The sequence below is a fragment of the Terrapene carolina genome, unplaced genomic scaffold (assembly GCF_002925995.2).
Source record: "Terrapene carolina triunguis isolate 2854851 unplaced genomic scaffold, T_m_triunguis-2.0 Scaffold62, whole genome shotgun sequence".
NCBI lineage: Eukaryota > Metazoa > Chordata > Testudines > Emydidae > Terrapene > Terrapene triunguis.
Window position 1 is genome coordinate 64765681 of NW_020664413.1, and position 17407 is coordinate 64783087.

Consider the following 17407-nt stretch of genomic DNA (forward strand, 5'->3'; position numbering starts at 1 on the left):
GTCTTAACAAGACGCGATATACCAATCCCCGATAAATCGATCGCTAACCGCCGATACGGCGGGTAGTGAAGACGTATCCTTAGAGACAGGGGACTTGGATTCTAAACTCTTTGGGGCAGGACTGTGTCTGTTTTATTTACAGCGTCTAGAATAGAGGCATCCTATATACCAGCGGTTCTCAACCCAGGGTACACGTATCTCTGGGGGTATGCAGAGGTTCTTCCAAGGGGTACGACAACTCATCTAGATATTTGTCTAGTTCTACAACAGGCTACATAAAAAGCATTAGCAAAGTCAGTACAAACTAAAATTTCATGACTTGTTTATACTGCTCTATATACTAAATTATACAGTAACGTAACATGTGTCTATGCACTGTATTAGACAGGCATGTTATGTCTTTACTGATGTGTGCAAGCACGTTAATGAGGTTGAAGTTGTCATGGTGCGTACATGGTTGCGATGTCAAAATGGACAGAGTTTTAAAACGAGGAGCTGAAAGCAGCGGTAGTGGCGACAGTGAAAATTGTAATTCACTGCCTCCCAGAATCATAGAATATCAGGGTTGGAAGGGACCTCAGGAGGTCATCTAGTCCAACCCCCTGCTCAAAGCAGGACCAATCCCCAACTAAATCATCCCAGCCAGGGCTTTGTCAAGCCGGGCCTTAAAAACCTCCAAGGAAGGAGATTCCACCACCTCCCTAGGTAACGCATTCCAGTGCTTCACCACCCTCCTAGTGAAATAGTGTTTCCTAATATCCAACCTAGACCTCCCCCACTGCAACTTGAGACCATTGCTCCTTGTTCTGTCATCTGCCACCACTGAGAACAGCCGAGCTCCATCCTCTTTGGAACCCCCCTTCAGGTAGTTGAAAGCAGCTATCAAATCCCCCCTCATTCTTCTCTTCTGGAGACTAAACAATCCCAGTTCCCTCAGTCTCTCCTCATAAGTCATGTGCTCCAGACCCCTAATCATTTTTGTTGCCCTCCGCTGGATTCTTTCCAATATTTCCACATCCTTCTTGTAGTGTGGGGCCCAAAACTGGACACAGTACTCCAGATGAGGCCTCACCAATGTCGAATAAAGGGGAACGATCACGTTCCTCGATCTGCTGGCAATGCCCCTACTTATACAGCCCAAAATGCCGTTAGCCTTCTTGGCAACAAGAGCACACTGTTGACTCATATCCAGCTTCTTGTCCACTGTGACCCCTAGGTCCTTTTCTGCAGAACTGCTACCTAGCCATTCGGTCCCTAGTCTGTAGCACTGCAAAGCACATAAGTGAAAAACAGGCTCAAATATCACACTGAAATGTAAGTGCAATATTTATATTCCAATTAATTCATTTTATAATTATATGGCAAAAATGAGAAAGTCAGCAATTTTTCAGTAACAGTGTGCTGTGACACTTATATTTTTGTGTCTGGCTTTTGTAAGCAAGTAGTTTAAGTGAAGTGATACTTGGGGTACGCAAGATAAATCAGACTCCTGAAAGGGGTATAGTAGTCTGGAAAGGTTGCTAACCACTGCTATATACTACAGTAATACAAACAGACTGGAAAGCCAAGACGCCAATGAGACAATACCATTATACAGCTGAACTTTCTGTCTGCTGTATGATAACCATGTTATTCAGCCAGTTATACAGCAATGTGTATAAGTGGCTGAATAACACAGTAGTTTCCGTTTAACAATCCCTCTACTAGATTCAGCCAGTCATCCTGATTAAAAGACCAAATGAAATAAAATACTATACTGAATAAATAACTGAGTTATATTTATATACGTAGAGTAGGATTTTCAAAAGTTCTCAGTGGTGGCCCAACTCTGCTCCTACTGAAGTCATGTGTAAAACTCCCTTTGACTCCAGTGGGAGCTAAGTTGGGCCAATGCTTTTGAAAATGCCACACAATCTGTGATTTCACAATTTCCGTATTGAAAGATCAGAGCTGAGAATTTGATCCTGAGACACTGGCTGAATGAATCATCACAAAGCAGAATTTAGCTATAGTCCCAATTAAAAAGCACACGCCATCATTAACGTGCTACTTCACTTCCCTAGAACAGACTCTAATAAGATGGCCATCCCTGAATTGATAAGCCTGGGAAAACAAAGACAAATCCATAAAGGATGACTGAATTTTAAAAGATGATCTATCTTTCAAACTTTCATAAGGTGGTTGTGGCAGTAGGCAAGCATTAGGAGGGATAGACTCCAGAAAACTATAGATTCTGCATGAGGCACACAAGTGCCCTCTTTTGTTTTGTTTTTTCCTCCCCAAACTGGCTCTACTATATATAGGTTTGTAAATAAACAGTTTTCACGTTTACATACCCTTATTAACGTCTAATACATACCCTCTGAACAGATTTAAAATAAACCAATGCTTACAATGGACTGACCCGCTATAAAGTAGAATTTGTTCACTCAAACATCAGCAATCAGGATTCCTTTATACAAAATCTGGATACGTTCTGCATTTCTACCATCAATGAAAGTTATAGACTTGCCAATTCTGGGAGTGGGCAGGTATATTCATTTAACAGGTTCTTTTCAATCTGTGCTGGGGAACATTCTTGTCATTAAACTGATGACCGTAACTGCGGTGACTAAAGTTTGTTGGATCAGCTACCCCAAAAGAGTAAGAATACCAACAAGAATGTGTATTTCCTCACACTTCAAAGGGATTGAAGTCATACTCTGGGGGTACAGTACCCCACACCAGGGTGTGCATTCCTTAGTAAGCCATGTTGAGTATCAGTCTGATGAAGGATCAAGTTGAAGCGCGATTGCTCTTATAAAAAAAAAATATTTTTTAATTGTTCATCTTAGAGATTAAAGATATAAATCCATACCGTTCAAAAAGCAGTCCTTTTAAACCCCCCCTTATTTCAACTTTAAGCTCTCTGTGGCGCAGACTCTTGTTTCTGTTTACACAGTGTCTAGCAAATGGGACCCTGAGCAGGTGTCCAGGTACTATTGCAGTATAAACATTAAATATTAGAAGTTGTAAGCTTGTGTGTTACTGTCCCCACATTTGGGAAATGAGGGGACTGACTTATTTCATACAGGAGCTGCTGCTCACACTGTTCCTCTTGCTTACCCTGAACAATTTCTGCCTCTAGTCTTCCCATAACCCATCACACAACACATCTGGGGCAAGCAACACAAATTCCCAATGCACCATCTGCCTGAATACTGGCACTAATTTACCTTTATTACTACCCTTTCATATTTATGTAGCTCCCAGGCCATGGAAATTAAGAAACTGCAATTTGTAAATTTTACAAGGTGAGGACACAATCCTCCAATCCTTACTCGCCTGAGCAATACTATTGGTTTTAGTGAAGCTATTTGCATTAGCCAGGGCTATTTACATGAGTACAGTTGTATTCACCCACTGTTACAGTGCTATAAGCCCTAAATTACTGCACTGACCGTAATGGAGTTATGCAGGATTTACATTAGGTACAACTAAGCACGGATTTTGTTCCTAAATCTTTTAGAATACTACCGTCCTAAAAAACTTTCTAAAAGGTTAAGTGATGTTTTATCTTTATTGCTGCTATTGAACAGCCATATTAGTATCAAAGGGCCCAGGGTCTAGCTGTGGCAGCAATGGCAAATGTTCACTTACCTGTAGATGGGGACGCTGGAAATGGAAATATAGGGGTCTCTATGCAGATAGAGCAGAAACTGATTAGGTGAATTGATTGGGGAAAGAAAGTAGGAATTCTGGACTGAAAGCAGCCTTTGCAGTTAACAGAATCTGACAAAGCTGTTGGCCTGTGCCTTAAGCATAGTAGTCTTGCTAGTATCCAGAGTACCTTGGAAGAAACACACGAGATCAGATTTCAAACTGAAAAATATAAAAAGGTTTCTGAAACCATTTTTCATTATTAGTTTTACAAACTCCTTAAAATTACATATTTTTGTGAAGCAAGGTAGAGATTGGAGTGGTGTAGTTAAAGCTACATATTCCTGATGTGTGCATTGACATCAAAGTGTTTCTTGAATGCATTTATTCTGACATTCATAGTATCCATTATAACAAGAACATGCATCAGGATTGTCATCTATTTAAATGGGGAATGAAAAATAGTCAAGCTTTTTTTTTTTTTTTTTTAAACTGTACTCTGATTTAGGAAAAGACAAATGAAATTCAGTAATACTTGAAACTTAATCTCAACATACTTGCTGGAGGAGGACGATATGCTACTTCCCATTCTATTACAGTCCCAGAAATAATGAAGGCAATAAAATAATGAAAGCAATGAAAGATATGGCCAAGGGCAAGGAGCAGGGTGACAATGGTGTCTCAATTGATTTTTATGCTGCTCTGAAAATGGAGATATTGCCAACAGTGTGTTAAGTACATATAAAATGTATAGACAAGAAGGAACTGGCAATAGGTACTATGAAAGTTTTATGCAGTATTACCACTCTTACATCGTCAGCTTCCAGCGAGAGCCAAAAGGGAATTCAAATAGCTGTTGAGGTTTCTGCACCATCTATATTAGTAGCAGGCTTTGTGCCTAGCCCAAATAAGAGTAGTGCACTTCCACCAGAATGTTCCAAATTCAGCTCGTTAGTAAGCAAATATATAGGGAGATTACACAATTCTAAAATAAATATATAATCTCAAATACTGCATGATGATATACAATGATTCAGGCAGATGAGAAAGGAGATTGCTTTTATTACACAAAGATATGAAAACCTGCTGTAATGGAGGTGTTCATACAGAAAAATACATATTTTTATTAAAATATTTTTTGCAAAGTATAAAGCAGGTGTCTTGTGTGACATGAACAAACTGTCTCGGCCATAAATGTAAATTTCCTTTAAAGAACATACTTGGAGAACAATTTTAACATGTGCCACAATGTGAATATTTTCACAAGCGAAATACTGGATCAAAACTCACAGAGTTCATAGAAAGAAGTGGACCCCAAGTTTGAATTCCTGGCTTAAAAATGTAAGCAAACAAACATTTCTTATGTCTAATTTATTTGTAATGGCTTTGATAGAGATACAGGGTCAAGAGAAATACACCAGAGTAAGGGTACACTTTTTAAAAGTTTATTTTTATGTCTCATCTAAGGGGATGTAACCAATTACTAAACAGAAGCCCCAAAAGCAATGATAAATAAGGAGAGAGTATGAAAAGCAGAGCAAAGTAAAACCCTTTTTCCTAGACAAATGTTTCATCAGCAGGCATCCAATTATTTGTTATAACAATCTTTAACTTGTAATGACTCTGAAGAAGACCAACAACAAACTGGTGGGAGCAGATGGAATGGTGTTGTTAATTATAGGCACTTAGCTGCATCAGACCCCGTGAGTTATTACTAACATTTCCCAGTAGGGAGGAGAAGCACTTGCTTTTAAAAAGTATGTTGCTTACTAAGCTATAAGCATTAGCACCCAGGAGTATACTAATCAGTACTTTAACACCACATTAAATAAAGCTCAACAGAAAACAAAGACGTGCATTAAAATGTCCATGGAATAAAGATTTCTGTACAGACCGCGTTTACTTTTTTCTGTTACGTTTCTAAAGTTAAAAAACCACCAAGTTCTCTCACAAATGTTCAATCTCACCTCTGCAAGAAAAATCCATCTTCTCCCTAGTGCTCAATTGAAGAAAGAGATAATCCTGTACTGGTAACATCATTATGTATTAGTTTCTATATTGTTTGACCAGTAAACTACTGAGATGGAGAAGAGGAGGATACTTAACCTGGAAAATTAACAAGCCTCCTGAACAGCCTGTATATAGCGTTGATAAAGTCAAGATCTACCACAGAAACGTTAGATTTAAATATTCTCAGTGAAACCAAATTCTAATTACTGAAGACACTCCATATGCACTCTGTGCAAACCCAGGCCTGGCTCCTAACCCCTCAGAAATTTGTTATCCACAGCCAAAGAGAGGTTTTATCTTCCTGCTCATGTGTAACCTCTAAGCAGCTAGACAGCTACAATACCATAACTGTCCCACAATTCCCCATTACTTTTCAGCAGCCCAAGTATCTGAAGCTAGTTCTGGATACCCAAACCGACCTGTTGGTTTGGGCATACCAACATTTATCAACATGTCAGGGGGAGTCAATGAGAAGCTATTCATACTTGTGACAGATCGCAGTACCGACTTCTTGAAGACTTTTCTTTTTGAATTACCTATAGATAAGGGGGATGAACGTAAGCTGTTTTAATTAAGTGATATCAAAAGTATCCAACTGGACATTTAACCAATGTGCCATTTGAAAAGAACAGACAAGAAATCAAGTGGATGTTAGGAAGTTACATGGACACTAGAAGCAGATGGTCCAAGTTTTCCAAAGTGACTAGTGATTTTGGCTGTCCAACTTGGGACACCTTAAAGGGGCCTCATGCTCATCATTTAAAAAAAAAAAAACCAGGCCCCTTTAAGCTGGGCACCCAAAATCAGTAGCCCGTTTGAAAAATTTAGGCTGCTAAGTTATTTGAAGAGTCCCTATTGAGTAAAGATGAGTTTTCATATCCAATGTTTAATCATCCAAGACACTCCTGAAATCACTTGAAGAAAGCTCTCTATGAATTCTCCATTGATAGACAAACTGCACACAAGTTAATTATAAATTAAAAAAACACACCAGAATAAAGGACTGGGGTGGGGTTGGGGGAGGATTCCTGCCCCAGAGAAGTCAAGGGGAACAAGAAGGGCTTTCACAATATAAGAAGAGAACAAAGTGCTAGAGAAATAAATTAGAAGGGGAATTAATAAAGTCAGCCCTCAAGATATACAGAGAACAACTGTTAAGAAAGGAACATGCTGTAAAATAACTACTGATTAACTGTGTAAGGGAAGACTTAAAAAATGCCTTCAGATGTATACTATATAGATATTTGTTCATCTGCCCTTTCATTTAAGTTACTGTTTTGTTAGATGGAACATATAAATCCTGAATGCAGAGGTGTATTGGATAGTATAACTACTGCTTTATATATTGCTAACAAGTACTGATCCCGTAACCCTAAAGCAACCAAAATTTTCCATCGACTTCTGTGGGAGCTATGAAAAGCATAAGGAATACAAGGATGAGGCCACAAGCTTGACTGGTTTTTGCTGGTAACTAGTCATCCTGTCATTTCTCCTGATCAGGCAGTCTTATACTACAGTCTTATACTATACCAAATCAGCCCTTCTCGACAGCCATTTAAAATGTTTAAACTTAATACTAAACACATACATCGGAACATTTACCTTGAGCATTCCAGCACTATTGCAAATATGCTGAGCGGTAAACAAATTCATCCCCTCCTTACATTTGGGGGATGACTATCTCTCTGGTATCTGATTAACAATGATGCATTACACATTTTCCACAGATGGAGTAATTACATTTAATCAAATTCTTGTCACTCAAAATTTTAAAAGCCCCATAGTTTAGGTTAAGCCAATATCCATATTTGAAACAAGTTTCTGAAACAGGAATGGAAAGTTCTCAGATAATATTAATCCTCAAGTCAAACTATACATTTGTTTGAAAAATAAACATTCCATCTATTTGAATACTTACACTCAAATTTCAGGACCCAACATCCAGCCAGAATGGCCAGCATCCCTTTGATAGTACTTCGCATTGGATCATCAGGGATAATGACGTGAGTCACTAGAGGAAAAAGTTACACATGTAAGAAAGCCTACAAACCTAAAATAACCAGATCTATAAGACTTGTCACAAATCCAGTCACCCCCAATTTACGAACTCTTTCCTTCCCATTTATAAGCAGCCATTCTTCCCCAAACTCAAAATCTGTTTTCATTCACTGCAATTAAAATCTTCTCTTTATCAACTTGTGCAAGTGGGTGTTATAGCTGAAAACCCACAACATTTCTATCTGCTGTGAAAAGACATCTTTTAGTTGTTGTAAGTGTAGCCTTGTAGTTTATAAGAGAAGGAATCTTTACTGATCTATAAACCTGCTTCTCCTCCAAAGGTATAATTGCAATAGGATTCTCACTACTGGGTGTTAGTACCTTAATGCAAGACTGGTGGAATTTCATCAGCTCGAGATTTTCAGGGCCTACATGCAACAGTAGTTAAGTGGAGCATGAGCCAGGCCCCTTCTAAGCATTTCCATTACACATGATCAGCTTAACCACAGCCTGAGAATCTTTCAGTCAGTTCTATACTGCATGGGTGGCAAAGCTCTCAAGAGGAATAAGCCGATCAATAAAAGGGATTAAGAGAATGCCTCAAAAAAACCAACAAATGTAACTATTCATCATCGACTTAGTAAAAATGAACTTGAAACTCTGAGGATAGATGGCAGGTAAAAGAACTCATCACAATACTATTGGCCACTCTCATTACCACTACAAAAGTGATTTTTCCTCCCTTGGTATTGAATTGTCTCGTTAGACTGACCTCCCACTTGGTAAGGCAACTCCCATCTTTACATGTGCTGTGTGTATTTATACCTGCTACTGTATTTTCCACTCTATGCATCTGATGAAGTGGGTTCTAGCCCACGAAAGCTTATGCCCAAATAAATTTGTTAGTCTCTAAGGTGCCACAAGGACTCCTCGTTGTTTTTGCAGATCAGTAAGTTGCCCTTCTCTAAAGATACCACCTGTGTAGGATTCTCACTCCAAAAGTGTAATAAAGCTCAAGAGATGTTTCAAGTAAAGAAGTAAAAGTGCAACAGGTAGCAACTCTAGGGCCAGAACCAAAAATGTTAAGAATTTTGTTTCTCCTTTTAAATGAGAAAGGAGAGTAACATCAGCTGCCTGGCGTTAGAGACTTTAACAGCAGCATGCTGAAATGTTGCTGGCTCCTTCTTGAGCCCTCCTCACCTTCTGGAGAGGCTCTGCCTAAGACGAGCTAGAGCACTGTATCAGTGACTCCAAACAGAGGAGCTCCAACTGTGGCCTCAGCTTTGAAGGTGGTGGTTTCAAGCACTCTGATGAGGCCATCCCACTAATGATGGGCTCAGGAGAGGGGAGCTCGGTTTGCACCAATGCAGGTAGCACCAATGCAAACAAGACAAAAACAGAGTCCTAAGCCAGCAGGTTTACCAGGCTGGCTTCATGCAGATTGATAGGCGTTTCCCTGGGTGTGCAGACTTGAAGTATTTTCCCGTGTTTCCTAAGTACTCACGGTGACATCTAGCAAAATGTGACGTTGTGGTAAAGTCCAAGGAAGATAACCATATTTGCTACCTTATCTGCCTTAGACATGGCCCGGCAATACTAACAAGGGTGAAGCAGCTTTGCTGTCTCCCTTCCTTCCTCCATGCTAGATGTCATGTAACAGAAATGATGCAAAAACAAAAAAGAACAAAACAGAAGATGAAAAGATTCAGGAAAGTGCCAGAAATGCAAGGAGCTGAGGAATCAGAACAAGTGCAGAACTCTCCAGGCTCCAGCACGGAAGCACCAAGACAGGTGCTGAAGCATGGCAGACATTAGAGTTATAGTGTTGAGGCAACAGAACTACAGGAGCAATAACAGGGTGCTAAGTGTCCATAACACCAGCACAAAAGCAGAGGCTGGCGCCGATATGTTACCCCAAAATTGCTGCCAAAGTGCAAAGTAAGTGGCAAAACACCAGCCACACTGGTGCTGAAATGCAACAGAAAAACAAAAAAACAAAAAACCCCAGAGACAAAACACTAGGCAACAAGCACCCAAGGCAAACAGCTTCACAAACAGAAATGTTGTTCCTGGTTCTAACTAGAAGGGAAGGACTGTTATTGGGGAAGGATATCAGATGTATGAAGACATGGATGAAAACAGCCAAACGGAGCTCCTGCAGGCAGTACCTTCACCAACTGTGGTCCAGAAGGAACTGAGTGGAAGGGTCCAAGAGCAGTAGGTAAGCTGAGGAGGGCTATACTACCACCTCAATGACATGGTACCCTGCTAGCAATGTAGTTGGGGCAAAATATAAGAGTTTAGTGAATTCTGCCTGTCTTGCAAGAGAAAGCTGGGAACTCAGAGTTAGAATCCTGGTGGTTGATTCCTTTTAAAGGATAAGTTTCTAGCCAACTCATTTTTGCTGCCAGCAAGCTCACATCTACTCTTGTAGCAGAGGCTTCTCTCTCTTCAGAAAGAGTACCCATAGGCTGTGGGCTAATAGATGTGAAACTTTATATTGTTTCAGTCCTATTAGAGGCATAAATACTATATCATTCTTGGAACCTAAAGTTTTATTTCAATCTACAAAACATTATGCAGTTAACATCTCGATAGCTAAAATGTATAACCCTTATACAAAGTGAGCATTAAAACATATTTAAGAGACAGTCCAATGTGGGCTGACTTACCTGTGCTGTTAAACTCAACACATTTTCTAGCCTTCAGAACTGCTGCGAGTTTGCTCAGTGATTTTTGTTGCTCTGAATTGAGGCTGCTTCCCAGTAGAGCAACAGGTCCTTCTCTAGGGCGACCTGGGCTTGCTTGCTGTGTGACGACAAGAGGAAAAAGTGCTAAGTCCTTCCTAAACTGAATGTTTGGGAACTTAAAGAAAACAACTAATCTATTTAATAAAGAATAATCCTTTGAAATGAATAATTCATGGCATCTTACAGGACACATACATAAATCTATATGTAACAAACTAGCTCTAGAGGGAATGCTATGGCATTGCAGATACTTTCTTTAATTTATGTAACGTACCAAAGCAATTTTCAATTAACTAAAAGTTCGGTCTTGGGGACCTTTTGGAATTAGTAACAGCTTTCAGCAAACGGGCTGATGAAGCTGCAGCGTGTTCTGTTTGGGAATTGTAGTACATGCCTAACTTCCACAGGTCACAGGAATGTGACAAGAAACTCACCACACAGTGAAAGCTGATACTTTCAAATTTAGAGAACCGTTTTCCCCCCCCTACTAATAGCAATTACTGAGTATTAATCAACGGAAGAACATAACGTACTCAGAAACGTTTTAAAGCAATGTGTTCTGAATGGTTTAAACTGGGGCGTTAAAGGGTCAAGATTTCAAAATCACCCTTAGTGTATAGTGCCTAGCACAACACAGCTCCCCCCCACCCCCCCGGGTCCTCTGTGTGCTATCATATGTTTTTATATATGCACACAAGACAAAATATATGAATAAATGTTTGTACATTAGCTTACAAATGGTACACAAATTTTACTGTAATGAGGCACTAAGCGTTGAAACTGTTCTACAAAGACAATATCAAAGACAGCCACAAAGTCAGTTTGTCCAAAGAGGCACCACCCCCAAAGGTCTTGCAGGGCATTCTAAACAATGAAAAGTAAATAGAAAAGTAACATTCTAAACAATGAAGAGTAAATATTTTGATTACATTTTATGGGTACATAGAGAAATACGTATGTAAGGTCTGATTTTCATTTACACTAAAGCAGGGATAGGCAACCTGCGGCACGCGAGCTGATTTTCAGTGGCACTCACACTGCCCGGGTCCTGGCCACTGGTCCAGGGGGCTCTGCATTTTAATTTAATTTTAAATGAATCTTCTTAAACATTTTTAAAACCTTATTTACTTTACATACAACAATAGTTTAGTTATATATTATAGACTTTTTATAGAAAGACCTTCTAAAAACGTTAAAATTTATTACTGGCACGTGAAACCTTAAATTAGAGTGAATAAACGAATACTCGGCACACCACTTCTGAAAGGTTGCTGACCCCTGCACTAAAGCCTCTATATATTCCTCTAGCAGGAAAAAGGGGCATTTGTGTAAATAAGACCACCGCCCACGCACAGTCTTACATTTGTGATTGTTAAGGCGTACTGTGAGGCCAATTTGTTTTCTCCAGCTGCAGGAAACTGAGAGGTCTCTGGCAGAAGACTGTAAAGAGGTGTAATAACCCAGCAGTTGAAAACATCTTAATTATTGGGTGAAGGGAGATACTGGAATAGCCTATTATATTTTTAAAGTATGTAAAAGCATTTAGAGCAAAGAATAGGTGCGTCTTTTTACTGGATGTGTGTATACAACAACAGAGGCAGACAACACAAGATGTGGAATAAAGTTTGTCAATATTTTGGGAACCATTCTGAGTTATGGAGATGACCCCACAGTCTTGCATATAAAATCTTCATACCCCATTCTGTATATATCATTTTTGTTACAGAAATCTTCTTGGGAACGTTGGAGAGTTTTACAAATTTGACTGGGACTATGTTTCCCAGCCCATTTTTAACCTGTCTGTAAAGCCAGCTGCCCTAGTTACCCTAGGTCCAAAGTGTTCAGGGCTCACAAGATGGATTTGATTTTTAGAAACACTTACTTCTGAGCATTGACTAAATGAATATGATTCGTTCTTCACTGGTAGCATTAGCACAGACTTCATCTTTTCAGTTTCTGCGTAGTCCACAGGGCGCAGACCGAATATATTACTGGTAAAACAAGCACAGATGGTTTAAGTAAATAAAATGTGTGACTTGATTCTTAACTAACTGGATTCATTAGCTGGATAGTTTTTTCACCTTCTTACTAATATGCAATTTCAGCTAAAACACACAGAAAAGATTCAAGAATTGCGTCAAAGGCAGATGGATTCAGAATCACAAGCTGCTACATTCAACATGAAAAGTAAGAGAGTTTACAACCAAATGACAGGTTAAATAAACCACAGCCCTTGTTAAATGTTTTGCTGCTCATACATTGATATCTATCACAACAGCCAGAATTTGGCTTTGTAACGTTTAATTGCAATCACGCCACCAGGGAAGAAAAAGCATGTTGATTCCAAATGGAAAGTTCTAACAGATTATTACAAGTTAAATACAAACAAATATACCAGTAAAACAGGCACACAAGGTCTGCACTTGAATGCACCAACATCGTGTCACACTGCTGATATAGAAAAAAAATATATGCAAGTATAAAAAAATATATAGTTTAGGTACAAAAATCCTACTACAGACTATAAAAGACAGAGACTTTCGGTATAGTAGGTTAGAAGTACTAATCAAGCCAAGACCAAAGGTTTATTGTAAATGCTATTTTCTCCCCATTCAGTATTCCATTAGCAAATCATCCAGCTACCAGCATTCGAACACAATTCAAACAGAACAGTGTCATATTTTGATCTATATGATGCACTGTAAGATGCCGGTTAACAAGACCACCACTGTGACAGAAAACACGCGTGCGCATAAGGCTCCCACAGCTAGCTAAGATTGCTTTCTATTATAGGCATCAACTCAAATTTTGGTGTTTCTCTTATTCGGTTTGCTATTGTATGTCACAGATGACAAATCTGCCAACATAGAGAGAAATTCAGGTTATTAGTCATGCTATGGGGCATGCAGGAAACCTTTTACTCCCCACATAATTCACCAGCCATAATTTGGATAGTTGTACCTGTAGTGAACCATGGACATGTCTGAGTGTGGCTGTGACATCTGTCTCCTCCCCACACCACCTTATAGCTGCAGGACAGTAGTTAGAGGAGAAAAAGCCTGCAGCTACGGAACAGGTACAGTAACCGGTGTTAGCAAGCCTGGTCTCACTAGCACTCCCCAGGGGCATTGTACCTGCCTCGTCCTTTGTAGGAATAACGGCTACTACAGCTGTTCCTCTTCCTTCCACCTTACATGGCCCTAGATCTTAAAAGGAAACGTAAGAGCTCATGATGGGAAGCACGGCCCTGAGAATGAAGTGACTCGGTTATGCCATGTTACAGAGTAAAGAGTAATAGAAAAAGCAGAGCTAAAGAGGTCAAAAAACTGCTGTGTCACTGTAGCATTATCTTTTCAAGATAGCCATATGTTGTCGTGTAAAGCCTGTATGTAGGAGGAAATCCGAGTTTAGTCCATATGTGGAAGTACCTCAGCATAGGTACATGATTTGGCATAAAAAGAAAGATCCTTGTATTATTAATCTTAACCAAGAAAAAACAATGAAATCAAAGCTGTATGATCATTCTAACCTAAATGCACCTCTTCTTTTTTCATTGCTCTTTAGTATACCTCTACCCAATATAACGCTGTCCTTGGGAGCCAAAAAATCGTACTGCGTTATAGGTGAAACTGTGTTATATCGAACTTGCTTTGAACCGCCGGAGTGTGCAGCCCCGCCACCCCGGAGCGCTGCTTTACCGCGTTATAGCCGAATTCATGTTATATCGGGCCATGTTATATCGGGCTAGAGGTGTATGCACAACTTGCTAACAGAGAGAATCTCTGGTCAAAGATTCTGGACGGGGGTTTTTGCTAAGACAACCCTAATTTCACAATATTGCCAGCCCCTAGCTCTCCTGTATTTCTAATGTGCTGGGAGCTGGTGTATTACAAATGCTACAGATTAAAAGATAATTGGTCACACTTCAGCCCGGTCCTGGGAGTTGCAGCCGATTAAATGCTACCATGCTGTTCCTGCTTTGTCATGCATCATCAGGGTAAGCTTTGGCCTCTGTTTAAATTAGGGCCATATTTAAATCGAGCTGCTGTAAGATGGTTCCTTCAAACAGGTCCAAAAGAGAAATAAATATTAGCATATGCATTAAAATCATCTTCTTTACACCAGATGGCTGAACCTAGCTTTTAAAAATGTTAAATTTATATCAGTTTGTATGCTTTTTTATTTCATAGAGTGATAGTGATATCATTAATTGTTGCAAAAGAATCCTGAGGGCTTCAACTCAGGTCTTGGCAATTAAGTGAAAGAACAACTATATGCCTTATTACACAGTGTTTTCATTTGCACTCTTTCAGTCTTCACATTGTATTTAATTGGGGTTTTATGACAATTAGGAATTTTTTGTTTCAAACAGCATTTTAAGTTCACCCTTTACCAGTGCATATGCTGCATAAGCTTGATATTGCAAGGTGACAAAAAATAAGGGATGTTCACGTAATGTTAAAGTCAAACAAAGTACAATAATGTTAGAAAATGCAAGACCTCAGGTTTTCACAACTGGGCCATGTTACACATCCTGACTATTTTGTGATGTATATTTTTATTTTAATTGTGCAACTGTAACATTGAATAAACATAGGCTGTAGACTTTGTTAAATGTGCCAAAGCCTGTGGCTCCTGTAATAGCAGTAAATAATTAGGTGAGATATGCCCAGATGATCCGAGTAGGCAGACCACACCTTATCTACAGAAGAAGGTGGAACGCCCCGCCCCCGGCAAGGTCCCTGCCAATCATGTGAGCAAGACATACCAGCCGGGCATCTAGAAAGGATTCTCTGTATTACCTCAGAGGTGGTCCACCCTGCCTGGTGTCCTATCTCAGGTTTAGATCAATCTGATGCTTCAGAGGAAAGTATTGTGGGTTTTCTTTCCATAAAATCTATTTGCCCCAGCATTGCACTGAGAGAGCACATTGAGTTGATTATGTATGAGCCCTAAATCCCTCTAAGTTACTGCTTTCCAAGACAATCTCTCATCCTGTCGATCAGTGGTTCTCAACCTTTCCACACTACTGCACCCCTTTCAGGAATCTGATTTGTCTTGTGTACCCCCAAGTTTCACCTCACCTAAAAACTACTTGCTTACAAAATCAGACATAAAAATACAAAAAACTGTCACAGAACACTATTACTGAAAAATTGCTTACGTTCTCATTGTTACCATGTAATTATAAAATAAATCATTTGAAATATTCTACTTACATGTCAATGTATAGTATATAAAGTAGTATAAACAAGTCATTGTATGAAATTTTACTTTGTACTGACTTCGTTAGTGCTTTCTATGTAACTTGTTGTACAAATAGGCAAATATCTAGATGAGTTGATATGCCCCCTGGAAGAACCACTGCTGTAGATAACCTGTGTTATTGATTCCCAGATCCATTACCTTGATTAGACTTTATTAGAGCACATTGTTGGGATTGTGACCATTTAGCCAAGTGATTCAGATTGCTCTACAACAGTAACCTGTCCCACCAGTCTGTGTCTCATCTACAAACTTCACCAGCTAAGATTTCATATCATTATCTAGATCACTAATAAAAATATTTAACAGAGTAGGACCAAGAACTGATTCTTGGGGGACCCTGCTGGAAACAGCCCTGCTCAGTGGTATCTCTCTATTAACTACATTTTGAGATCTGTCTGTGATCCAGTTTTTAATCCATCTAGCATGTGTTCGGTTAATGCTATATAATGCACTTTAAAAAAAAAAAAGTCATGTGGTCGTAAGTCAAAGTCTGGGAGAAATCCAAGTATACTGTATCAACACAGTTGCCTTCATCAACTAGACCTGTAAAACAAAACCGTTGTCTTTTTTTTGGACAGGATTACAAGAGCTACCTTCCATGAAGCCATGCTGACTGACATTAATTATATTCACTGACAAAACAAAGTAATTAATAGAGTTAAGATTGCCCAATGGCATCTTGTGCCTTTCCAGAACATAGAATTCAGCAAAACTCAACCTTCTGAAAACCAGGAAACAGAGTTAAGGTACATCTCCATGCAATCTTAATTCTCTCTCCCTAGAGCTGGCAATAGGTTCTGGGAATTATTTGCTTGCACTCCAGCTGCATTCACTCTGTTAGGTGTAACCGTACTGAACAGCAGAGGGATTAGCTGGAGCAGTTTAGCAGAGTTGTGATTGTGATATGAGACGATCTAAAGGCCATGCCTCTCCGAGGGGTGTGTGAGCCCTTCTCCCTGACTTGTGTGTGAGAGAGATCAAAAGAAAGAGGTGCAGATGTATCTTGAGAGAGCCAGTATGCCTCATTTCAGCATTGCCTTGTGTAGGTTGTGTCAGCAGCAGGTCCTGGGTCTTCTGGCCATGGATGGGAAATGTCAGAAGCTAGGTGGGATAGGAGCGTGGTCTGTGAATTTAGTGAAGGGTAAGTGAAAGGATCGTGTTAGGTGGCAACTTGTGCATAATAGTGAAGGGGCTGAAGAGGTTGTAAAATTTAGCAGATGTGGTTGTTTTCTGTGGAGCAGGCTACAATGAAGTAGGGCAGGTGTGGGTAGCTCTTGTACAGTGCAAAGCCAGACTGTGAGTACGGATGTTCTGAGCGCACTGCGGCATTGTTCAAAGAGGGCACAGGTAAGCTCGCGTGGACGCCTAGCTGAACTCTTCATTACCTGGTTATCACAAGTTTGAGTTTTGCTGAACTCAATGCTCCGGAAGAGCATAGGTTACAACCGGGCAACCTTAATTCTGCATTAATGAGGGGTTTTGTGTCAGTGAATTATCTCAAAGCACTTTACCAAAGAGGGAAACATCATTATCCTCAAGGTACAGATGGGAAACCTGCGGCACTGAGAGGTAAAGCGACTAGGCCAAGGTCACCTAGCAGGTCAGTGAGAGCTGGGAACAGAGCCCAGGTTTTCTGAGTCCCAGCCCACTTCTCTCTCCACTAGGCCCAACATGATTGTGTGAGATCGTAAATACCCCCCTCTACAGACTTTGCTATAGTAGAGTAGGGATAATGGTCATGC

At 39.8% G+C, this 17407-nt stretch overlaps 1 protein-coding gene across 1 annotated transcript in view; it reads right to left on the reverse strand.

Moving 5' to 3' along the window:
* The window catches only part of BARD1 (BRCA1 associated RING domain 1), a 63576-nt gene that overhangs the window by 7414 nt on the left and 38755 nt on the right, over positions 1–17407 (reverse strand). The window contains exons 6-8 of the mRNA XM_026647710.2: positions 12280–12388; positions 10320–10455; positions 7568–7660 (exon numbers count right to left, since the gene is read on the reverse strand). Coding sequence (XP_026503495.1) covers positions 7568–7660; positions 10320–10455; positions 12280–12388 — 338 coding nt within the window. The remainder of the gene's footprint in view (positions 1–7567; positions 7661–10319; positions 10456–12279; positions 12389–17407) is intronic.